The sequence below is a fragment of the Schistocerca americana genome, chromosome X, assembly GCF_021461395.2.
Source record: "Schistocerca americana isolate TAMUIC-IGC-003095 chromosome X, iqSchAmer2.1, whole genome shotgun sequence".
Lineage (NCBI taxonomy): Eukaryota > Metazoa > Arthropoda > Insecta > Orthoptera > Acrididae > Schistocerca > Schistocerca americana.
The window spans coordinates 479,098,731-479,124,970 of NC_060130.1; the positions used below are offsets into that span (position 1 = coordinate 479,098,731).

The 26,240-nt window shown below is 38.5% G+C and overlaps 1 protein-coding gene across 1 annotated transcript in view; it reads left to right on the top strand.

Annotated features, from left to right (window-relative positions):
* The window catches only part of LOC124556082 (protein eva-1), a 350,386-nt gene extending 326,001 nt beyond the window's left edge, over nt 1-24,385 (top strand). Inside the window, exons 8-9 of the mRNA XM_047130109.1 lie at nt 18,133-18,363; nt 18,812-24,385. Of these exons, the coding sequence (XP_046986065.1) occupies nt 18,133-18,363; nt 18,812-19,176 (596 nt within the window). The 3' untranslated portion in view covers nt 19,177-24,385. The remainder of the gene's footprint in view (nt 1-18,132; nt 18,364-18,811) is intronic.
* Nucleotides 24,386-26,240: the final 1,855 nt, after the last annotated feature.

Sequence of the window (26,240 nt, forward strand, 5' to 3'; positions counted from 1 at the left end):
TATGAGTAGCCCCATCTGTATCAGACAGATCAGTGTAGCAAAACTAATGCCCAGTACTTATCATTCACCAGAGCACTGGTAGTGTGATGTTTATGCAGGAGATTGAGTTGCCACTAATGGTGTAGCCCAAAGCAAGTGATGTCATAAATGAGCTGTAAGGCTTTGTGTTCTGTAGGTGGCATTGGCCATTGTGGCACATTGGATGTGGGGCAGACTAATGGAAATGTTGAGGGAAGGTATGGGGAACACCAATGATACCCAAGACTGGATCTATAAAGAAAATCAGCCATCAAAGAATTCTCTGGAGTATAAATGGTTCAGATGGCTCTGACCACTATGGGACTTAACATCTGAGGTCATCAGTCCCCTAGAACTTAGAACTACTTAAACCTAACTAACCTAAGGACATCAAATACATCCATGCCCGAGGCAGGATTCGAACCTGCGACCGTAGCAGTTGCGCGGTTCCGGACTACAGCGCCTAGAACCGCATGGCCACCACGGCCGGCCTACAAGGTGGGATATGCCTAACTTTGTATTCTAGTACAGGCTCAAAATTTGTGAGGCAGCACAATTCAGGAATCTATAGAGATGAAAAGGCTACAATTTAAGAAAAGCTTTGGAGTCATAATTAAATTTGGTAACTTTTATTAGCCATGCACCATGTCAGTGATGAAAAATGTCAATGAGCAAACTTATCATGGAATGCTGCCATCAGTGCCAGATAATGATGCATATAGAAAGAGAGTAACTGTTATCATAAATTGTTCTTTGGTGTAAACACTAGCTTGTTTTCAAAATATCTCCCAAACTGATTGGAGTCCAGACAATGAGCTTGTCTCAGATCACTGCAGTATGCAAGAAAGACATCTTATGCATAGTCCAGAAAGAAGAAGCGCTTAACCTAACTGGGGATCAAGGAGCATCTCTTTTGTTTATAATGTCCTTATAGTTAAATTCTTTGTCGTATAGTGAGATGATGGTTTGATAATGATGAAAAATACCAGCAATTGTTCTCATGCCATATGCCATAATGCATTGGTTTCAGAGTGCATTTCAGTATTCTACATGTTATTGGCATATGTGTTGTAATATGTAACTAGATTCTGACATACTAGCTACCCTTTGAGTTTTTGGTGTATTGCATCTGTGTGACAATACTTTCCTAGAAGGCATTTATTGATTTGTTACCACATTTCTTTTTAAGGCCATAGTATTTTATCTATTTTGTATGGTTTTCATGTTTTTTCTTTTGCATTAATCACTGTCACTTACAAGTGGCTTTATTCCAATTCTTGATTCTCATTTCCTGATTTTAAGAGTTACCACTAAACTGAGGAATCATGCAGTGTTCAAAATTTATGAAACTATTTTCTCTGACCATGCAGTAGTGTTCTTGACATATATTTTCAGAGAACTTTTTGTCAGCCTGAAGTCAGCTTCTCTTCTTGGAAAAATAATAGTATCATGTTAGCCTACTTTCAATATGTTCTTGCTGCATTCAGTGTTTTGACTTTTCCTTATATGTCAGTAATTTTCCATCCCTTCCCTTGTAGCTTTCCTATCATTGAACATCAGTACTTTATTACTTCCTCCTTCAAGATACATCTTACACAAATACACAGAATGCAAACTCAGGAGAACCTTAAAGCTGATTCTAATATTTGCATCTTTTTTATGCATGTTGTAGATTACATTCTTCATCTTCGATAGGAGGGACATAGGGGCAAATTGGAGGTTCTCTCCATCAATTGACAAATAGGCTTGGGTGCATTATTCAATGTATCACTTCTCTTTGAATAACAAAGATGTGGGTTTTCATCGCAGGTTGATACACAGTTTTAATCTGACACAAAAGCTTATAAACTATGCTTCAAAACTTAAGAAAGAGGTAGATAAGGTAACATAACATATTAACAACTCAGCATAAATGAAGAAAAGTATGGGAATATGTTGCCAGTGGTTTTTCAGTCCTGCACAGAAGGCTGGACATCAAATGGTGTGAGGTCAGCATGACTGTAATGCCAAATGGGCTGGCCCTAGAACACAAGGCTGTTGAGTGGACAGGAAAAGACGTGTGCCAATGTGTGAGCACTTACAACGCACCATGGTGGTGTTCTTAATAACAACATGACCCACAGGCAACATCTGGATGACTTCACACAGTGAAGAATCATTGGGAAACTGGAAAAAGGCTGAAGTGTGATGAGTGTAGCCCAAGAGTTTGCTATTGCTCACAGCATTGTTCCACACAGGGTGCATTTAAAACCATAGGTACTGCTGTCTCAAAGAGAAGAGATGGTCGACCATGATTAACTACAGCAGAAGGTGACCACTACATTGTGCAATAGGCAAGAAGGGACGCACATCAAACAGCAGATGCAATTTCAACCACATTTAACAGGACTGCAAGGCACAAAATCTCATGCTCCACAGTGGCATGGTGACTGCATGGTGATGGTCTGTTAGCCAGACAACCAATACAGTGTGTTCTGTTGACACCCGTACGTCAGTGGCACTGTTTTCGCTGCTGCCAAGAGCAAATGGACTGGACCAATGAGGACTGGGGTCACGTGCTCTTCTCTGAGAGCAGATTCAGTCTGAGCAGTAATTCTGGGTGTACCCTTATATGGCCATGGGTGAAACACATAATGCATCCAGGACTATTTTGGAACATGATTGTTTCAGTGGTTCAAGTGTTCTGGTGTGGGGAGGCATAATGTTGCATTGGCATACTGACCTAATCTTTGAACATGGTACACCACCAGTCAACATTATTGTGACATTGTACCTCTTCCCTATATGCGTCATTTCAGGGGTGCATTCAACTGTGGCTTCATTTTTATGGATGACAATGCACAACAACAAACACGACGCCACCCATTGTATTTAATCTATCCTTTCCAAACACCATCAAGTCCTCTGTAAAATAACCTGCTTAATAGCATCTTGGTCTACCTTTGGAGTGCAATACAGCAGTGATTCTGACTGACATGGATTTGGTAAGTTGTTGACAGATTTCCAGAGGTGTCTGGCACCAGGTGTCTCTGCATGGGTCACAGAGTTCCTACAAGGTGTGCAGTAGGCACCTGATAGCAACCTCAGGGGCATCCACATTTCCTTATTACATCCATGAGACCCACAGAATGACTATAGCTCTGGCTTCAGATCAGTCAAATTTGATGGCCAAGGAATCAAAATGAGTTTACTATCATTCTCCCTCAGCTGCTGTAGCATGATTTGGGTCTTGTGACACAGACAGTTATCCTGCTGGAAGATGCTATAGTTGTCGGGGAAGACATCAAGCATGAAGGGATGCAAATGGTCTCCAGTAATGTCCACATAGTCCATAGCTATCCTGGTGTCCACAGAAGACCAGACAAATGTCTACCCTGGCATAATATTGACCTGCTTAAGTCACTGGCACTGCACATTTTGAGCATTTGTGTGAAGGTGTATCGGGACATGACCATCAATCGGATGTAACAAGAAACATGATTCATCTGACCAGGCAACATGTTTCCATTGACAAATGGGGCAATCTTTTGATGATTGTGTGCTCCCTGAATTGAGTCAACATGGAAACACACAAGGATCATCTGGAGCAGAGACCCATGTTTAGCAACGTGTGCTGCAGAATGTGCTCCAAAACATTTGTGCCAGCACTCTGTCATCAGATCTGCCACAGATTGTCGCCTACCCAAATTTACAGAGTGAGCAAGCCTCAGACATCCACATTCTGTGATTAGACATGGACATCCAACACCTTTTCACATACCGGTACTCAAAATTTCCCCGAACTTCAATGACTTTCTGTTGATGCATATGACAGTAGCACTTGAACAGCTGAATAGTTTTGCCATTTCTGAGGTGCTCATACTCAGGTGTCAGGCCATAATAGTGTGCCCTTTGTCAGTGTCACTTATGTCAGTGGATTTCACAATTTTCACCCCATATCTTCACTAGAATCACAAAATGACTGTTGCCACATTGTATTTCATATGATGAGAAGCTTTAAAATGCTTTGGTGTCATGATTGAGGTCACTGCCATAGAAGTTCTATAAAAACAACACAGAGAAGCTCATTCACTGTTCTGATGAACTCCATAATGTTTCCTGAAATTATGTTGAGATGTAGTTTAAAGTATAGTTGTAGCTTTAATATGCATACAGTAAAAAATAATTACATATGATAGTATCTTCTCAATAACTGACAGACCTCCTGAATTTATGGAAACATAGGGTTCTTAGTTTTCGGAACTACCTTTCTTCTGTGTGGCAAAATAGGAAAAAGTTGTGTACTTTAGGGAAAGGGGAGGGGTTTGAGGATCACTATTACTAATGAAGTATGAAGAGGAATGGAGAGAAGGGTGAAGGAAAGCTGTCAGAGAGATATGAAGGACAAAGGCAGTAGATAAGTAACCACTGTGCCAGTGTCAACTCAGAGATGATAGAAAGGAGGAATATTTATTTATTGTTCAGCTACTTCAACCATTACAAGGTGTAGCCTCTTTAATTTTAAGCTAACAAACACAATATAAATTATTGTCTCCATGTCTCTCTGTCACCTGTTATCCCCTACCAAACAAAGCCAATGACTTTCTTTAGTTCTTCATCCCAGCAGCTAGTTGGTCTGCCTTGTGGACTTCATATTTCTCTAGGACTCCACTGTCTTTGTCCATATCCCATTATTTTTTCATGCAATATGTCCTACCCATTTCCATTTTAGAACATTTACATTTCCCATGACATCCTGAATTTCTGTTATTGCTCTTATACAGGGTGACACAGAATAACGAGAATGTTTGAAATTAATAGTAGCAGCCACGGGCAGGTGGCTGCACTGCGGGTTCATGACAGTTAGCTAGTAAACAGTCCACAATTTCAGTAATCATGTATCAGTGGAATGGACAACAGCATGCTTTAGCCATAAAAGTGTTTTATAAAACCAGTGATAGTTTGGTAGCAGCACAGAGGGAATTTCGATGTTTTTATAATTTAGGACATCATGATGCCATTCCGTCAAAATACTTGATAAATTGTTGGATTAATAACTTTGGAGAGACTGGATCTGCCCTAAAGAAGAAACCAGCAGATTGACCAAGCAGTGTGCATTCTCCAGCTAACATTGATGTTGTATGTGAGTCTGTCTTACAGAGCCCATGGTGTTCAATTCATAAACAAGCAGCAGTGGTTGGCATGTCCCGGGAGAGAGTTCACAGAATTCTGGATGCAATTCACAGTATCCCAGCTGAAATGTCACAGTGTTCAATGAGGAATCTCAACAGCAGATTTTGCAAATGTATTCGTACAGGTGGATGCCATCTAAGGGACATAATTTTAAAAAATGATAAATGCCATCAATGTTTCATAAAAAGACAAAGTTGTAAGGTTTCAATTGCTGTGAATGCAATTTTTTCCTTCATCACTTCTACTTTTATTTTATTGGATTGTGGAAATGTTCCCATTTTTCTGCATCACCCTGTACTTTCACAAATTTTTTATTTTTCTTAGTGAGACATAGGAATGATCTTGCCATAGCTGTCTGAGCTGTTTGAAGTTATCTTTTGAAAACTCATTTAAAATCTAAATTTCACAGCCATATGTTAGTACAGGAAGGACACCGTGTCTGAAAATAAACTTTTTTAAGTTTTTTGGTTTATTAAGTTTAATAACAGTTGTTTGTTCCATAACCTTTCCGACCTAGTTGATACGGCAGACAATTTCAGGTTTTAAGTCCCCTCGGATATCAATCTATTGTTCCAGATAAACGTGTCTGTTAACATTTTTTAGACAGTTGTTGTTCACTATTGCCTTGCAGTTACTCACTTTTTGTGCATAATTTTTGTTTTGGACAGATTTATCTTAAGGACAGTTTTTCACAATTATCTGATAAATCCTTATAGAGGGTAGCAATTCTATCATTTGTTTTGCAGGACTGCTGTATCAACTGCTCATCTCAAGTTAGTGAGTCTTTTCCTATTTATTCTAATTTCCCCTCATTTCTGAATAATTTTGGACACAGTGATTCCACAGACTGGTATAAATAGTTTTGTGGGTGTAGGGTCACCCTCCTTTGCTCCCGTTCCGGTGGAAAATTACCTCATGTGTTTTCAGTGCTGACAGAAAGCCATTGAGATATGGTATCATAGATGTAACATAATTTATTTGTGTACTTTGTTTCCACAGACTGTTTAGGCAATTGCTGTATAACTGCAGTGTGATTGCCAGAATTAAAAGGTTTTTTAAAAATCTATAAAAGCTGTGCATAGGGGCATTTCATAATCATTGGCCTTGCTAATTACTTCATGATGGGTGTGTGTATGCTCAACTGTGCTACACTGTGAAATCCATCTTGTTCTAAGGATCGTGCATTTTCCACAATAGCATTTCTGGTCTGTCAAGGTTTTAGTGAAAACTTTATAGATAACAGGGAGTAAACTTATGGGACATCAGTTCTTCAGATCACGAATACTTGCTATTTCATGTAGAAGGATTATCTTTGCTATGTTCTGTGAGGTAGTGATGCTGCCTTTTTCTGTATGGAAAGTAAAGATTCTAGCCAGATGTCTTTTTATGTTTCTTCACCACTAACCTTAAGTATTTCAGTTGTTCAGACCATCACAATCTCTTTCTTTGGCATCCTTTTCTTATTTTTTTGGGAGGGTTTCTAAGACTTCATCATTCTCATTTGCATAAGGTGTTATTAGTGGTCATGAGTTCATATTCTTTTGCATAAAACGTTCTTAGTAGTTCATGAGTTCTTTCATATAGTTTTCTGCAGTTCCTTGTATGCTCTAGAATTCCACCCTTACATGCTATGTGCCCTTTATCACTACCAGTTGCTAATATTTCATTTTTTTGCCAATCATAAGCTTTTTTTAACTTTCTTGTAGTTTTTTTATTCTCTAGTGCTAACGTTATGGCATTTTCATTGTATCTTTTTATATCAGCATTTGTTTCCTTCCTTATTATACACTTAGATAATTGTGAATGCTCTGTCTTGTCAACTGTTGTTTTTAAGGTTCATCTCTCATTTCTTTAACAGTAAGGCCTTCGTTTCAACCATTTAACTCCCTGGTTGTTAAGTAACTGTCACTAATCCCCCTATTTCTTTTGCAGTTTTCATGATCATTTGTGCTAGTTCTTATTCTGTTGACTGTTCTGATCCCATTGAAAGAATCTTCTGGAAATCTCCTTTTCTCACTTAATTTATTCATTTTGATAGTTTCATTTTTCACTAGTATTAGTTGCCTTCTTTCTTGTTGGATCCCCATGTCTACTTTCACTCATACAAGCCTGTGCTTGTTACTAGTATGAAGCTGGTTTAAACTCTGAACATCTTTGCTTACTTTGTTTTCATTTACAAAATAAAATCTATTCCATTCAGGGTTTTGTGATCTAGGCTTTTTCATGACCATTTTCTATTGTGACGTTTCTTAAAAAAGATGTTGAAGGTGACAAAAATATTCACCTCAGCAAACTGAACAGGCATTCTGCCTCTCTCATTTCTCTCATCGATTCCATGGCAACCTACAGACACATGTCCTTGTGTGTGTGTGTGTGTGTGTGTGTGTGTGTGTGTGTGTGTGTTTTATTATTATACCAACTTTAGCATTTAAACATTTAAATCCCCTATTATCAGTTTAAAGTAACACTCCCATTCATTATCATGTACATGCTTTACCTCCTCATAAAATGCTTCTATTTTCTCATGAGAACTGCTTGAAGTAGGAGCATACAGTTGCAGTATTAGTAACTTGTATCTCTTTCATATTTTTTATAACAATCCATGTTATCCTACTTGATATTCATTCTATTTCTTACTTATTGTTAGGAATCCCACACCATTTATTCTTCCACTTGGTTCTCCTGAGTGGTACACAATGTTTCCTGAGTTTAGAGTTTAATGTTTCATGCTGTTCCCCTTTATGATGTATTTCACTGGGCCCAATAACAGACCATTTGACTTTCTGTAATTCCTCCTCAATTTACTCACTCTATGTCCATCTTTACATGAATGGCAGTTACACGAGCAGGTGTACAGAGATTTGGCATTGGCAACATTTGTAGGTTTCCGTACAAGCAGTGCTAAAGCAGTCCTCTCCTGGTGATGAAGTAATTGGGAGACTAATCCACAGTTTTTATGTCAGCATTACTCATCATGTAAGACATAAAGCTTTGAATCATAATCACCACAGTTGATTGAGAACAGATTTTCAATCTGATTTTCCAGAGAGCACTACTTATCAGTGAAACAAATTATTTTGAAAATACCATTCAGTTATTTGATACTAACACGAAAAAAGTACAAAATTGAAGTACACCTCATGCAATTTGTGATGCCTACGAATGTGACACACGAGTGGTCCATATCATGTACAGTTACATGAATATGGTATGTATGTACAACACAAACTCAGAATCTTTTGGGCAAGCTGGAAAATTACATTTTGTCATTTGCATCAAATGGAATATTCACAGTTTTCTACAGTTAAAATTATGAGGAGACAAAATGGAAGGTTAGTACTTACTTCAGGAAGCATAATTTCTGATTAGAGCTAAAATAACCCCTAAAAAATGGAAAATTGCAATCCTAACTTTTGGCATTCCTACATGTTCTCTCCCAGGGAAGAATGAGGAATTTGTTGGGGGAGGTTGGCAAAAGGGAACCCTAGGTGAAGATGGCCCCCATCTGTAGGAAAGATAAGAAGAGGCTTCCCCACATCCCCTCACCCAACCGATGAGTCCTTCTCAATCTTGTGTCCAAATGACCTGACCATTTTCAGCCTTTCCCAATCAACCCCTCTATGAAGGAGCAGCATTTAGTAGTTTACTATGATTACTATTTTCTAATATAAGTATAAAATTTTATCAGATTTATATCAGAATTTAGTTGACTTCTTCTGACATTAAATCATTCAGTGTCATACAGGACAGTGCACAGCTGTTGTGAACTTACGTTGTCAAATAAACGCCAAGTAAATAATAGCACATTTGAAGGAAAGAGGCTCTTGTAGGCCAAACAATATCCCCCTTGTGCGTTAGATGATCCAGGAAACATGCTTTAGAATGGTAATGAAAATCAATAAAGTGTGATATATAACCCCATCTTGCTGAAATAAGATTTTTGCAGGACATGAGTGACTTGTAACATGGCAAGGGTGAAGATACAGTGCGTATTCTCAGTAAAAACATTGTTAACACTGTCTTCATGGAGATAAGACCTGATAATTGTATGTGATGAAATGCCGCACCACACAATCACAGTTTGAATCTTAAGAATTTTATATAAACTCACAAATGAAATGAAATGAAATGAGCGTGTGGCGTCAGTGGCCGGGAGGCCCCTCGCGGGGCAGGTCCGGCCGCCATATCGCAGGTCTTATTACATTCGGCGCCACATTGGGCGACCTGCACGCCGGATGGGGATGAAATGATGATGAACACAACACAACACCCAGTCCCTGAGCGGAGAAAATCTCCGACCCAGCCGGGAATCGAACCCGGGCCCAGAGGACGGCAATCCGTCACGCTGACCACTCAGCTACTGGGGCGGACTATAAACTCACAGATGTACTGTTGTATTTCTATACAATATTATCTTTGTATTGTGGTAAGAGGTGCCAATCCCTAATGCATGCCTTGTAACATCACTGACATTTATTCCTCAGATATTTTCTTTGGAATTCATTGGATGGACACATGTGCTGGTAAAAATTTGATGTTGATCAGTAAACAGGTCATATTTTTCATTAATCTTTAAAAACATAGGCCAGGAAATTACATATACTCCTTGGAGTCTAATATATTTACATGAGTAGCAATCTACAATGGTGGTTTTAACTGTATTCTGATAAAAGTACAAAATTAATGACAGTTTGGCAACTACAACATGGTGGTAAATTACTGGAAATATTCAATACTGAATGACTATCGCTTGTAGGGGAGGGATTTCAGTTGTGGCCTAGCAGTGACTCTGCCATGTCTCTGTGGTAGCTGACAGTGGATGTATATTACTGAATGCTTAGTAATGAGTAGAGACAACTAACAGAACATCACTCCATGAATGTTTAACAGTAATTCACAGGCATCCTCATAACCAGTGGTTTAGCTTAGAATCTGGCTTCTTCCCACCTCTCCCCACAATCCATCTTCCCAACTCATTCCATTTTTCCTCCTTCAAGAAGGAATATATCATTCAGAAAGCTAGGAGTGCTGTTTTCTATTTTAAGTGTTTCTCTCTGCAATGTCAGAAGTAGGGCCTTGCAATTTTCCCATGCTTTCTGTCAGTTGAGGAGATCAGTCTGATCATTGCCAGTGAAATTGAGTGATTGAGCTCTGTCTTGATTTGGTCATCTAAAGCTGCTGGCACCAGCTGCACCCAGAAAAAGCAAGGTTGGTGGAGTGTTTGAGGGTGATGTGTGTTGCAAAATTTTTTGCAGAACCTAACACTTGGGCAAACAGATCTAAAACTCAGAACACAAGGAATCCAGTTCATGGTGAAATACTTGATCTGACACCACATGCACCAGACTCATAATAGAAAAACCAAAAGTAGGAAAAGTGTCTAACCCAAAAAAGTTCTCAGTACTTGCATCATTAAACACCAAGTATGTAATGGGAAGGACAACTGACATGTAAACTATATCAGCTGTGAATTGTCCAAGAATAGGAATCTGCTGTTTGTTACAGCTTACTAACCGATGCTTGATGTGCACCAGTGCCAGAAACCTGACCCTAACGTATTTGTGGATACTGGGTAGGGACACAGTGGCTCTCATGTCAACTTGTAAGCATAATGACTCATCCATCAGTCACAGTTCAATGAAAAGTTTATTCTGGCCTGCAGACAACAGCAAACACAATGACAAAATAATACAAATGCCGATGTTAATCGATTCCTGCAATGATTCTTGAGGATTGAAACACCACTGCTATGTGACACTTATTTTTTACATTTATAACAAGAGGCCCAGTTGCCCACTCGTGCTCTATGAAACAAAAGGGGCATGAAGTAAATGGCATTCACTGTCCCTGCTGCCAAGATGTGTTTGCCAGTGTCAGCCCAGTTGGCTCATGTGTACTGCAGCTACCTCCTCTTCCCCCAGTGCACTAGGCTTGGGCTGCACACTGTCAAAATTCATGGCATCACTCCAAGCCTCTAATTGGTGATCCACAGTGGAGACTTCAAACGACTGTGCAGTATTCAAAACTTCCTCTAATACAGGGCCATCAAGCTGAAGGGCATGTCGATACTACTCCTCATCAGGGGCCAAATGAATTATTGAATTTTGGACCATGGTGTTCACATATGACTCATGAGAGTTAGATGTGGCAAACTGACCCTTACAACTCAGGCTAATCAAGAAACACTCAGTGTAACTGCCAGAATGTTGAATGCAAGCATGCAAACACACATGCATTGTGTTGTATATGTGGGATGGAATTCCATGTCTGTTGCACTTGGTCAGTTAATACAGGTACAGTTAATGCTGTTTGTGGATGACACTGGAGTTATCATCTGATGGTGTCTCATATGTGCTTGCTTGGAAACAGATTTGATTATCGAGGAAGCCAAGACAACATGTCAGCACTCTGTAGAGCAAATTGGGTTATAACAGCAGTATGTGGGTCAGCATTATCCCACTGAAAACATCCCTTGGAATGCAGTTCATGAATGACACCACAACAGGTCAAATCTCCAAACTGATGTACAAATTTGCATGGGATAATCACATGAGTGCTCCTGCTGTCATATGAAATTGCACCCCAGACTATAACTCCAGGTTGCAGGCATGCAGCTGGTCTCCTTCTAACCAACACATGGCCATCACTGCCACCGAGGCAGAACCAGCTCTCATCAGAAAACATAACTGACCTCCAACCTGCTCTCCAATGAGCTCTTGCTGGACACCACTGAAGTCACAAGTGACTGTGGTTTGGGGTCACTGGAATGCACAATACAGGGTATCTGGCTTGGAGCTATCCTTGAAGTAACCAATTTGTAACAGTTCATTGTGTCACTGTGGTGCCAATTGCTGCTCAAATTGCTGATGCAGCTGCAGTATGATGTGTCAGAGCCATAGGCCGAACACAGTGGTCTTCCCTCTAGGTAGTGCCACATGGTCTTCTGGAGCTCATTCTTCTTGCAACTGTATGTTCTCTTGACCACTGCTGCCAGCAAACATGTGTAATGACTGCATTCATGCCAAGTCTTTCTGCAATATCACAGTAGGAACATCCAGCTTCTTGTAGCCCTGTTACACTAGCTCATTCAGACTCAATGGGGTGTTAATAATGGCATCTTTGACACTTTAAGGCATTCTTGACCCACATCAACTCACCACATTCAATCTCAAAGTTAATTTATGCTCATGACCATTACAGCTTGTATTTATAGCAAACCTAATTTGCATCCTCATAGTGGTGCTACTATTGCCACTCTTACGTGACTCATACAAAATTGACATCATCTTTCAGATGCAGAAACACACCTACCAACTTTCCTTTATGTCGCACAACTCCTTGATGTTGCAATTTTATCGGTCTGTGTATGTCATTGTGACTCAGGAAGAAAATGTCTTCTATTAGAATATGTCGAGAATTGGCACTCCTACCTTAGTGAAATGTTGGCTTAAATTAAATTAAATATCATTTGGCATTGTTGGCTGGGATATCCCACAGGGTGGCTCAGTCACTGAATGGAAAGGGTGTTCATCATCCATGCACTGTTGGCTCTTTCCTTGTGGATATTTGAGAGTTGTGTCGTATATGTATTTGTGGAGTCTATGTGAATGTAATGGATGTGTGTGTATACTGTAGTAGTTTCACATGCCGCCCGCCTATGACACAACATGCAGACATCACATCCTCACTACATTACACAAGTGGTGTCTCCAGATCCAACTTCCGATCTTAATACAGAATTTTTTGTCACTCTGTACTTTCCAAGTTTAATTCAGTGCTTTCCATGGTTGAGCCCATATCCAAGAGAGTGGGGTCCTGCAGGGCTCTGTATTGAGTGTTCCTCTCTTTTTGGTGGCCATTAATGGTCTAGCAGCAGCTGTCACCTTCCCTATATGCTGATGACGTTTGCATTCAGTTTTACTCCTCTAGTATCAGTGTTGTTGAATGCCACCTGCAGGGAGCCATACAAAAGGTGCATTCATGGGCCCTCACCCATGGCTTTCAACTTTCAGCTGCAAAGACTTGCATAATACCCTTCTGACCCCCTCGTACTCTCCACCCACATCCATAACTTTACCTTGATGGCTTACTACTTAACATAGTGAAGACTTACCGCTTTTTGTAACTAGTCTTCGATGCCTTGCTAACTTGGCTTCCCCATCTTCATCAGCTTAAGCAAAAATGCTAACAGCATTTTAACACTCTTTGCTGCAGGAGTAACACAGTCCGCCTTGATTATGGAAGCCTGGATAACGGTTTGGCATTGCCCTCAGCATTGTGGATACTGGACCCAATACACCACTGCGGGGTTCAACTTGTGACAGGAGCTTTCTGAACTAGCCCTAAGTGAACAGCCTACTCATGAAAGTTGAGGTGCCTTCATTGCAGAACCAGCACCAACAACCGCTTGTTAATTATGTCACTCATGTCTGTAATTCACCTGAGCATCCAACGAATTACTGCCTCCTCTTCCCAAACAGAGTAATCCATCTCTCGCAATGGCGGCCCAGATTATGGATTATGATAGCAGTCCATGTTCGGTTCCTTCTTTGCGAACTTGAGTTTTTCCCTCTACCACCTTTCCTCTGGATCCACTCACATACACCCCCAGGGTCCTTACATCGGCCACAGCTTTTTCTGAACCTATCACAAGAACCAAAAGACTCAGTTCATCCTGAGGCTCTCCATCGCCAATTTTTCCTTATCCTCAGCAATTTATGGGGCTCACAGATAGTGTACAGTGATGGCTCAATGGTAGATGGTCATATTGGCTTCACTTACACTCATACTGGACATACTGAACAGAGTACCTTGCCTGATGGCTGCAGTGTTTTCACTGCAGAATTGGTAGCCATCTCTCGTGCTCTTGAGCATATCTGCTCCTGCACCAGTGAGTCCTTCCTCATCTGTAGTGACTCCTTAAGCAGCCTACAAGCTCTCAACTAGTGCTACCCTCACCATCATTCACTAATGTCTATCCAGGGATCTGTTTATGCCCTCAAACACTGTGGATGTTTGATGTCCTTCATCAGGACCCCAGGACATGTCGAAATCCTGGGAAATTAACTTGATACAGGCTGGCCAAACAGGCTACCGGTAAACCAACTTTGGAGATTTACACTCCAGAAACTGATTTCCAAATGGCCTTACTCTGTAAAGTTTTTGGGATCTGGAATGCCAAATGGTGCACTCTAACTACACCAAATAAATTATGTGCTATAAAGAAGACAACAAATGTGTGGAGGTCATCCATGTGAGCCACTCGCTAGGACTCCAGTGTCCTTTGCTGGCTCTGCAGCGGTCATACTTGGCTGACTCACTGTCATCTCCTCTTATCACAAAGAACCACCCCAGTGCCACTGTGGTTCCCAATTGACAGTAGCCCATATCCTGTGGGACTATCCCAATCTCTTGATGGACTGCCTATTGTGTTAGGTGACAATGCCTCAACAGCTACTCTAGTTTTAAGTTTTATTCAAGAGGGACTTTTTATCCCTCAAACTGAGGGTGGGTGCCTGGCCTTATCTCCCAGGCCCTCACCATACCTGCTTTTTTTACTGTTTCTCCTCCTCTTGTATTGTCTGTTCAACTTTGTCTTGTGATGTGTCTGGCCTTTAGCCTAAGCTTTTAGGCTGGAGGTTTCAGTGCACTGTAGTGTGGCTGGCAAATGGAGATGGACATGTTTATGGAACACGGGACTGATGACCTCAGTAGTTTAGTCTGTTCACCAACCAACCAACATGCCCTCACTTCATGAGACACAGCTGAGAGGTTCGGAATTAAATCCAGTTTAATGGGTTATAGATTGGTGATCAGAAGCTTCAAACCACCACCTCTCTTCTGATGAAATAGTTTCTCACTCTTAATGTTGAAGTTTCCCTTACAACATACACTGCTTGACATAAAAGTGGACCACCCACAAGGGGAGGAAAAAACAAAATGAAACTTCACAGGTTTAGAAGCCATGTAATGCACTGTGGTGATTACAATCTCAAATCATATTTCTAAAGAACTTGGCAATATGAGCCCCCTTATCGGTATGAGATAGTTCCACACATTTTATTGGGTACAGAACTGGACATCATAATGGCTAAGGAAGCACCTCAACACCATGCAGACAGTTCACAGAAACACATGCTATGTGTGGACCATCCTTGTCCTGTTGAAAAATGTTATCATGATGCTGTTGCATGTGGGTTAACACTTGACAATGCAGGCTGTTTGTGACATACTGATAAGTGATTATAGTTCCCTCAACTCTACCAGTCATGACCTGAAGTCATAAAGGAGCAACACCACAGTGCCTTTCAAAAACACTGGAGGACTGGAACTTCTCCCCAGGTCAGTGACATACTCACTTTTGATGGTTATCTGAGGTAGAGCAGAAACAAAGTTCATCACTGAAAACAATGTGATGGCATTCATCAACAGCCCATACATCCCAGTCACAGCACCACTCCAAAAGCAGCCATTTGTGTTTTGGTGTGGCAGCAATGCATGGGATGGTAATTCCCTAGTACAGCTACTGTTAGGCTCTGACCAGTGGTGCAGGATGACACAGAATGTTGCATGGACTCCATTACTTGTTCTCAGGCACTGATGTGAAGGGGTAGAATGTGTGTGGTGAACAATACATGCCCTACATATCTGGATATTCCATGATTCCACCATGCAGCCAAATGGAGACCCACAGTGAGGCCCCTTTCAAACTCTGTTAGCTGCTGATAACACTGATTCACAGGAGTATGTGCTGCCTCTGTGTCCTTCACAGTGATCACTCAACATCTGATGCTGTTTACAATGTATATATACCCTAAACAGGCCTCGTAAAACCACTAAACATGAACACCAATGCACTCTGGTGTCTATTCCCTCTGTCACTGAGAACTGCAACTCTAAGCATTTACATACCTGCCGATTACCTGTACTTCTATGAAGTTACATGGACACCATATCTTGTTATTGCTTCACTCTTTTTATAAGGCACTGTGTTTTCACTACTGCAAGATCAATTACAATGATAACTCAATGTTTTTGAGTGATATGCTCTGCACCACAGAAGAATCAGCATTTACTGAACTTAATGCAATGTGGATGAAACAGTGTTCGTCAATATGAAGTTCTGATCAGTCACTGTCTCACACTAAAGGGAAACAGAGAGGTGTTGTGTGCCTTATAGGACCTTGGCAGGCAGTTCAAGAGTTAGTCAACAGCTGAATAAGTTTTCATTCCAAATCAGTGGCAGATCTTTTGAGATATCAAATTCAGTTAGACTGATGGGTGAAGTGAACACACTTTGAGAGTTGGATTCACTTTAAAGTGGAAAATTGGAAAAAAAGTGGCAATTTTAGTTAGAAATAATTATTAGAACTCAAAAGTTAGTAGACTTAATTTGAAAACTGTGCGCTGTAGTTAGAAAGAAAATTTTGCATACTCTATTGCTAGTTTCTTCTGCTTTTCCCAAGAACTTCTTAAGAGAAAAGAGACAAAGAAAACTACCATCGATCCTCATCTATGAACTAGAGAGTAGATTTTGTAGGCTGTGGAAAAATTACTAAAAATGTAATTAAAACAAACAAACATTGTCCAGACAGGCCTTGAAGGCCCAACAGTACCAACCAGCCACTGTGTCAATCTCAGACCTTAGCTGTCACTGGATGCGGATACAGAGGGGCATCTGGTCATCACGCTGCTCTCCTCGCCGTTGCCAGTTTTCATGACTGGTGCTGCTACTTCTGAGTCAAGTAGCTCCTCAGTTGGTCTCACAAAGGTTGAGTACAGCCCACTTGCCAACAGCACTCGGCAGACCCAGACACTGATCCATCCAAGTGCTATCCAAGCTCAACAGCCCTTAAATTCGATAAACTGATGGGAACCGGTGTTATCACTACAGCAATACCGCTGGCTTCAAACATGTAATCAGTATCATATTAGGTAAATAACATATTCTTGAAGGATGGTTAGAAGCGCAAAAAACAGATTAATTACAATGTTAACAGTCAGAAAACGAACTGTTATGCTTCATCAAAAGTTTTCCACCCCCCCCCCTCTTCCCCAACCCCCTCACTCCAACCAGCACCATCACCAGCAGCAACACCACCTTTTTCTGTCATTGCACACTGCACCATTTGAAATAGAATTACCTGAGAACATGTGATGCAGAATGCAAGTCAGTAGCTGAGCTACAATAATGACATATTCTTTGTACAGTCATTCATTTGCTGGTTAGCCATACAGTGCAGAATAACTATGCTGAAAAATTAGGGGAAAGTTTCTCTTTTATGAAGGAATTACTCAGTTGATTTATTTCTAAATAAAGAGTTCAGTAATTGTCAGCTGTATAAACTGCAACATTTATTAAATACTAACAAGGATTCACTAACCTTTCTTTGCTAATAGCATGAAATTTTGTGTTCTCCGTTGTGTAACAACTGCAGTTAGATTAGGAAAGATATCAACAGTTGGGAGCACTGTTAATTACTGTGTAGATAAGGTAGTGTATTGGTGTGGTATTCACTGAAATGTATCCAGCACCATGAATGCCACAAACAGCATTCAATACAAATTTGCACCTGTGTTCTGTTTGCTGTAAATAAGGCTTTGTTTCTTCTTTCTGTCATTGCTTGATGACCATCTGGTGAAATCAAATTTTGACCAGAACTATTGCACCTCACAAATGCTTCCTTCAAACACAATATGGATGGTATCATCTATGCATATATTGCACTTTCCCTGAGAGTTGTAAATAACAAGCAACTTTTTGTAGTATCATTTACCTGTTACTATGAAAAGTATTTAGCAAAATAAAAAAAATATTTATTAAACTGTAACTCATAAATAATGTTAAAATAGTTTACATGATTTAACTGCATATATATCTGGGATTAGATGAGGAAGAACAAGCCAGTTTTATAAAGGCAACATTATTTGTTTTCATTACAGACATACAAAAGTATGGTCCATATGTAAAACCCCACATTACAAGCAAAAAGTTCTCCCATTCTCCCTCTGCCCCTGTGGACCCTATCACCACCAAAGATATGCAAGGTGATGATGTCTCGGATGAGAAAGTCCTTGAAAATAACAACTGCAACATCACAGTAAATCTTGAGGACAAAACGAATGTGATTGGCTTCATTTCTGAATGGATTAACGCATACAATTTCATCTCACGTGAGTAAAATAAAAGAATTAGAAAAGATGAGAGGTGCAAGTCTCTTGGGTACTGTAATTGATAAAATAATCACTTGTAACTTATTTTAAGTGTTTGTCTATTGTTGGTAGATGCAAATGTTATACTAAGTCATTCATACTTCTCTTCAATATAGCTTTCTTAGAAATAAAAGTAAGTAGACAAAGTATCCATTTATGATATTTAATATGTGTTAATGTTTACTTATTAGTGGTGTTTGATTTTACTTACAAAATAAAACCAATCCATTAAAATATATCACTTAATCATATATTGTAATAGATAAAGTAATATTCACAGATATTCTCCATGTTTTAGTTTTGTTTAAACTGAGCAGCATACAGTAAAAAAAGTGAAATATTCTACTGCAGTAATAATTGTTATTCATATATTGCATTACAGTTAGTTAAAAAATGCATTGTTTTACAGGAAACCAGGAGAAGTTCTACCTGTACCTTATCCTAAGTGTAACGGCGGGGCTCGTCCTCTTCCTGGGACTGGTAATAGGACGGCTTCTGCTACAACGCCGTAGAAGCCAGCGCAATCCAAAGCCTTCGGCACCACCAACAGAACAGACATTACCAAATGGTTTTACAGATGACCTGAGTGAAGCAGAAATGGAGACAGCAGTTTCTGGATCAGACACAGTCCTCGGACTTGTTCCTACCAAAGCTCCAAATGTGCCAGGTCGAACACCACCTACAAGTGTATCAGAAGTTGTGCGGTTTGGAGGCAGCAGTGGAATTCCACGGAGCCTGAACCGTGCCACAAACAGCCAGTATTACTATGGCTGACGTGGGCTGGGTGTCCGGGCCCCTGATGGTCCGGATGCTCAAGCACAAGGAAGGATTTGTCCTGGAACTCGCACCTACTGTTTTTAGAACAGTTTGTGCATGTGTATTCCAGCAGCATCTGGCACCATTTGTGTGCATTTAAGCAGAGAAAAGGTCAAAAGAAAATTACTCTTGCTATGTTTACAAGTCCGCCTATCCTTACAATGACAAGTGATTATACCCTGAGACAATATATGTATATGTATAAATACAGTGACTTTATCAATTTGTCCAAGTTTATAATGTCATCTCTGGGATTTAAATAAATTAAACGATTGAGACAAAACTTTGTTATGTGCCTGTTGCAGCTGTGAAATAGTCTTTAGAAGAATGGAAGATTCGTTATGACTGTTACAGTGTGTGAACACAAGATATTCACCTAGTACCTGCTTTTCAAGCAAAGCGGTTCAAGAAGGTTTCATTAGATTGCTGTATCCAGAAGATGCGGTTCATATACAATCAATGGACACTCCACACTGACTGTGAATAACTACTGTAAAGTCTATTTTCTTAAGATATAATAATCTGCATGGAGAAATTAATGTACTTATACATTTGACTGAATTGACCATCAGTGGTTATGTCTAAGGAATTTAAGCATCAGTGTGTCTCTAAGTACAATGCAGAAACAGAGAGATTTTTCAAAAGTTTTGTGTAATACAAGGAGCATTCCGTAACAGAAATGTGTGTTACATAAATTTCTTAAAGATTTATTCACGTTTGTGTTGAACTACCCATATTGGAGCATTAATTTGTGCATTGTGTCTAATTTTTCAATTTTAAACATTATTGTGATTTCTATCAACTTAATTTTTGTTGCAAGTGTAATTAGCAGATTTGTTGGTGAGAAAGTTACTATTAACATATTTTTAATTCCGTGGTTATTGAATTGTCTGAATCTATCTAAGAAACACTTTTACTGCATATCATAAGAGTTTAGTGTTTGCTAAATTCTTAATATCTGACTACATGAAATCAACATACATGATCACAGATGATGTCAATGCCCAGTGAGTTTAATGTCCACTGAAATATGTTCCCTGAGAGTCCAAAATATTAAGCCCAATCAACTGTTCAAGCTGTCATATGAGCCCCTTTTTGGTTTATAAAATCTAAGTCATGGACATAATGCACTGAAAACACATTGCAGGAAGGTTTGTTCAGTATATGCAGTGAGCTTTTGAGATGGAGCTTGATTTATTTGTTAAGGAATCACTCTCATGTTTGCATATTTCAATAAATGGGGAAATGTCTACTTCAGACTAGTCAGTGCCTTGGCCCCATATCCTTTCATACAACGGGCCATAATGTAAGCAGTTTTGCATCAATTGTTTGCCACACACCTATGCAGTCAACACATAATGCAGTGTTAGATTTCTAATGCATTATGCATTGTAATACACAGATGCAAATTAGATGGAGTCAGAGTTAACAATTTTATCAATAATTAATTAAATTAAAGGAATCTACACCCCTTTTGTTTTCCAAAGGCATAACCCATGAACACAAAGCATGCTGTTGATGTTAATAAATTCCTACAATGAATTGGTCTGGTATATGTACATGGCAAGAGTCACATTATTAAAAGCAATACATTCTGTGTACATTTTACTAGGGTAGTTAATCTTTTTAGTACTAAAAAGATCCCCATAGATAGCAGAATTTGTTTTAATAGTCAAGTTTCCTTCATTATCAGAACATTTCAGCACATTATTATTACTGTTATTGTAACAACAAGGATTAATAAATTCGGGTATTTATATTATTTTGACCTAGTCTCTGCCCTTCTACTCTGTACGCCATTTATTTTGTAATATTTTCTCAGTTACTATTCCTTGTGTGTGTGTGTGTGTGTGTGTGTGTGTGTGTGCATGCGCGTTGTGAGAGAGAGAGAGAGAGAGAGAGAGAGAGAGAGAGAGAGAGAGAGAGAGAGAAACAATAAAAAATAGTTATCTTAGAATTATTACCCAGTACAAAGTAACATAATTTGTATTTTTGAATACTCTCTCAGAATTGTAACAATATTGACACAGAACAAGTCACTTATACTCTAGGAAACATGAGTAATTATGAGGAACTACTTTGATTTTTGTGTCAGCAGATGAATGCAGAGAAAAGAACCTAACTCAGTATACATTATACATTACTTTGACATACAATTTTTTTCATAGATAAATAGATATACCAATTCATTTTAGGCAAGAGATCAGCTTTTTATTTCCCTTTATATCCTATTGGTGCAACATATTATTAGTTTCTGTGATCTGACTTGATAATATGATTTGGTATGAATTGCATTTGGTTTTTGTTTCATTTTTCTTTTATAAGATGAAAATTGTCTGGATCATAGTTTTAGTGCAACTTTTATCCTTGCCCCAATTCAGGTTGGGTGCACATCCCCTATGGCAGGAGCCATTTAAACCATTTCTGTTACTTACATAGAACCTATAACATGCGCTTAGTATCAGTGGAAGGAGTTTTCTGGTAATATGTCATGAATGTGTTTCATCAGTAAACCTCTGTTTTATTATTACACCAAACACTCATAATATTGACATCTTATGAATTATTTTTTGCACATGATGTGCATGTCAAGTGTTGGTGAATGAAAATTCTTTTTATTTACCATGAAACTATGAAAGCCTAGTTAACAAACACCAATTATAAATTCACTACCTATTCATTTTTGTGTTTGCAACAGCACTGACATCAGAAAACACACACACACACACACACACACACACACACACACACACACACACACACACACACACACACACACACCTGAAAGATATGCACAAGTCATTTTGCACAAAATTTCTAACTGTCTGTCAAAGCTCATTGCCTCTCGATGACTTGGCATTTTCTGTGGCTCAAAAAAATTAAATATGTTTTATCATTCAGTTTTTCTTTTACAGTGTGTAGTACATCTTTCTTAGTAACAATGTAGATCACTCTGCTACTACAATAATAATAAAAATAATGATAAAAAGAATGCAAGAAACTGATACTGAATTCTCACTCTTCTCATACCTCTCTGTTGGCTAGTCACTTTTATAGTCAAGTACCGCTAATACATTTAGTAATAGTATAACACTTCAATCCTTCAACCCCCATCACCACCATCCTACACACACTGTTCAACAAAACACTTTGTGGTTATAAGAAATATTATGGTGCGTTATGTTTTCTACGTTATTTTTCTTTTCATGTCTTCAGAAACACTTGTGTCTCCAGAAATACTCTATTGTCTAAGCCAGTGCACCTAGCACTTCTTGCAGAAAGAAAAACAGGATAAGAGATTACTACCAATATACTTGTCTCACACAAACATAAATGTGTTACAACTATTTTGGTGTATTGGAACATCTAGTGTCTAAGAGAATTACTTCAATATTGATAGTAAAAGATGTTAAAGAATTGAATGTAAACTATGGCTCGTTACTGATCTAGATGACCTGCACCTGCAGGAATAAAAATAATAAGAATTTTGGCCAAAAATACTGATTTCTAATTGTAAATCTCTCTAGTGCCCAGCCAGGTGGCAGTGACGAAATTGTGTAATGTTTCAATAAGTGTTATGCTCATGACCTTGTGGTGAAATCACTAGGTTATAGCTAAATAAACATATTGCCAGAAACTAGAGACCTTTTCAATTAGAAGTTGATATTTTAGCCAGAATTGTTAGAGAGTTTCAGTTTTGCCACTTAGGTGGAAACTTGAGAGCTGTTCAGCAGTATAACCTAAGAAAGTCTACATTTAAATACCTGACCCCTCACAAAAATAAATAAGCCAGCAACCAGAAAACAAATCTTGATATTTCAGAACATATTTCCACACATTAAAATACAATAAATGAGGTACAGAAATTGATTTATTTTCTGACGGCAGCAGCAGATTCATTACAGGCGTGAGATCCTATGGTGAAGTCCACATTTTCTTCTCCAGCACCATCATAAACTAGAAAAAGAAGCAGATTTTTTGTTTCTGTTATGTTTAAACATCTTTCTTTCATTCCCTTTCTGCCTACACTACATCAGAGAAGTTCTTAAAAACATGTTCCTTGGTGGAAAAGTGGCACATTGCTGCTTTAAAGTCAACTTAACAAATCAGTGCAATGTATTACAGCCAGTACTGTTAGATAGTGTAATGGTATTTATTTCATGTATGTGAAATGAGGGAAGAATGTGGAACACTGCTTCATACTACTCAGGCTTGTTTTGTACATATTTCACAAGGAAGCAAATCATAATTTTTATCTGATGTATTGGGTATTCTCATAAAACATACTTTTGAATAGTGATGAACCAAAGTGTGAATGAATTACAACATAAATTTTGTAAACCACTTCTGCATAAAGATATGTTGTGTGTATGTAAGGTTGACATCATTTGTATATTATTTTATTGTCTGTAGACACCCTTGATTTGAATTTCATCTTGATGTGTAATATAACATAATAAATCTTTTTTTGTAAATTGAAAAAAAAAATATCATGGAGGTACAGTTGTATTAAGAGTATGTACATTTTCATAATCATAAAAAGAAATAAGAAATCTGTGTGTGTGTGTGTGTGTGTGTGTGTGTGTGTGTGTGTGTGTGTGTGTGTGTGTGTGTTTGGCTGATGAAGAATACTTGCTATCATCCTGTAATTACCATGGACAGATGGACAGTAACTTATATGGAATCTGAGTTTCTTTTATACACCTTGTGTAAATCAATTTTCATTAACACTGCAATCGAGATTACATCATGATGTTCATCAAAATTAATGTCATATTTAGTGTTATTTTTTTAAAGATTTCTTTGTACCTATTATATTTGTCAGTATTCTGTACTGTGTTTAAAACTTTGGTAATGTGAAGAATTCAGAACTGTCCTCACAAACCACAAAAGTATCTGGTCAGTTGCTCATCGTAAACTGTAATATCTGATACACAATGTTCAGGAATGAAAATTGCTTAATGCGACTAGTATCCTATGAACATATGTGCACAAAATAGTATGATAACCTTTTATAATGAAGACATGAAATATTGATACAGGACTTTGTTTAGATGTGGAATATGGACATCTCAGGTTGGCATTTTTTACTATACACCTGAATATCTGAAAGTGCAATATCATTTATACTAACAAAGACAAAATTATTTAATATTTGTCTGTAAGACACGTGATATGTAATTATATAAATACAGTTTAAATTCTATTATTTTTTTTATTATTCCTGCATCCTCTTTGTTTCCCCTGTTGTTGTGAGACATATCAAGGATCATTAAAGCATTTATTAAAATATGTTTTCTACATCTTGTGGATACCAATGGCAATCCATATAGTGATTCTGTCAGTACAATCATTGACCATTATCCTATTCATAATATTTATCACCAAGGGATTTGTAAGAATGTGTCTCTTGCACAGTTTTTCAATGGCTAAACAAACAATAAACTTCATATTCAACTCTTTTTTTTCTTCCAGTTATTTTGTAAACTTGATAATAATGAAAGAAGTTGGCTTTAGAACACTCAACACCTTGGTTAACAGTACCCTTCCTGAATATGAACATATGCATTTAGTGGTCTTGATAAAGTGTGCTTTGCTTACAAACTGTATTACCCTAACGAAGTTCCACATCAGCAACTCCTTTGTTGATGATGGACTATATCATTGTTTGTAGTGTTGACAACAAATAAACTGGAACTTTTTCCTAGGCTGCTTGTGAACATCAGCTTTACCATCATTTTCCTGTCATATTATCCCGGACAAGTATACATAGTGGAAGACTTACAAAGACGCTAGTAGACAGGCCCAAATTAAAGCTTAATAGCTGGAAAAGTTCTTGCATTTATTTTATTTATTTACATGTCAAGGTATGTAGGATCAAACTGAGGAACAAATCTCCAAGGTCATGGAACATGTCAGTTCATGAAATTACAACATAAAATTAATAACAGATAAAAATAAAATGTTTATGAACCCAAAAATGTCAAGCCATAAGTTTCAGTAAATGCAGTCAACAATATAACACAACAATCAGCTTAATTTTTCAAGTAACTCCTCATCCTCAACAGAATAGAAGGAGTGAGCCATCTTCAGTTTTGATTTGAAAGCACGTGGATTACTGCTAAGATATTTGAATTCTTGAGGTAGCTTATTGAAAATGGATGCTGCAGTATACTGCACACTTTTCTGCAGAGGAGTTAAGGAAGCCTGATCCAAACACAGGTTGGATTTCTGCCAAGTATTAACTGAGTGAAAACTGCTAATTCTTGGGAATAAGCTGATATTGTTAACAAGACGACAGTAAAGAATATATATATTGAGAGGTCAATGTCAAAATACCCAGACTAGTGAACAGGGGTCAACAAGAGCTTCATGAACTTACACCACTTATTGCCTGAGCCACCTGTTTCTGAGCCAAAAATATTTAGTATGGGAAGAGTTACCCCAAAATATAATAGCATGCAACATAAACAAATGAAAATAAGCAAAGCAGACGAATTTTCGTGTTGAATGATCACTTACTTCAGATACCGTTTGAATAGTAAAAATGGCAGCATTAAGTCTTCGAACAAGATCCTGAGCATGGGATTTCCACAACAGTTGGCTATCTATATGACTGCCTAGAATTCTGAACTGTCAGTTTCACTAATCATATCCCCATTTTGTGAAATTAAGATGTCGGGTTTTGTTGAATTATGTGTTAGAAACTGTAAAAACTGAGTCTTATTGTGATTTAGCATTAGTTTATTTTCTACAAACCATGTACTACACTGTTCGAAACCAAGCCACTGTCGCACGTAACATCCTTTACTACCAAGCTAGTGTTATCAGCAAACGGAAATATGTTAGATTTATATAAATAAGGAACAGGAGTGGCCACAATGCTGATCCCTGCCCCCCCCCCCCCCCCCCCACACACACACACCATTTGACGATACACCACTCAGACCCCACATCCAACTATTCTCAACACTATGAAGTAAGTAAGAGGTGAACCAATTGTGAGCTACTCCCCGTATTCC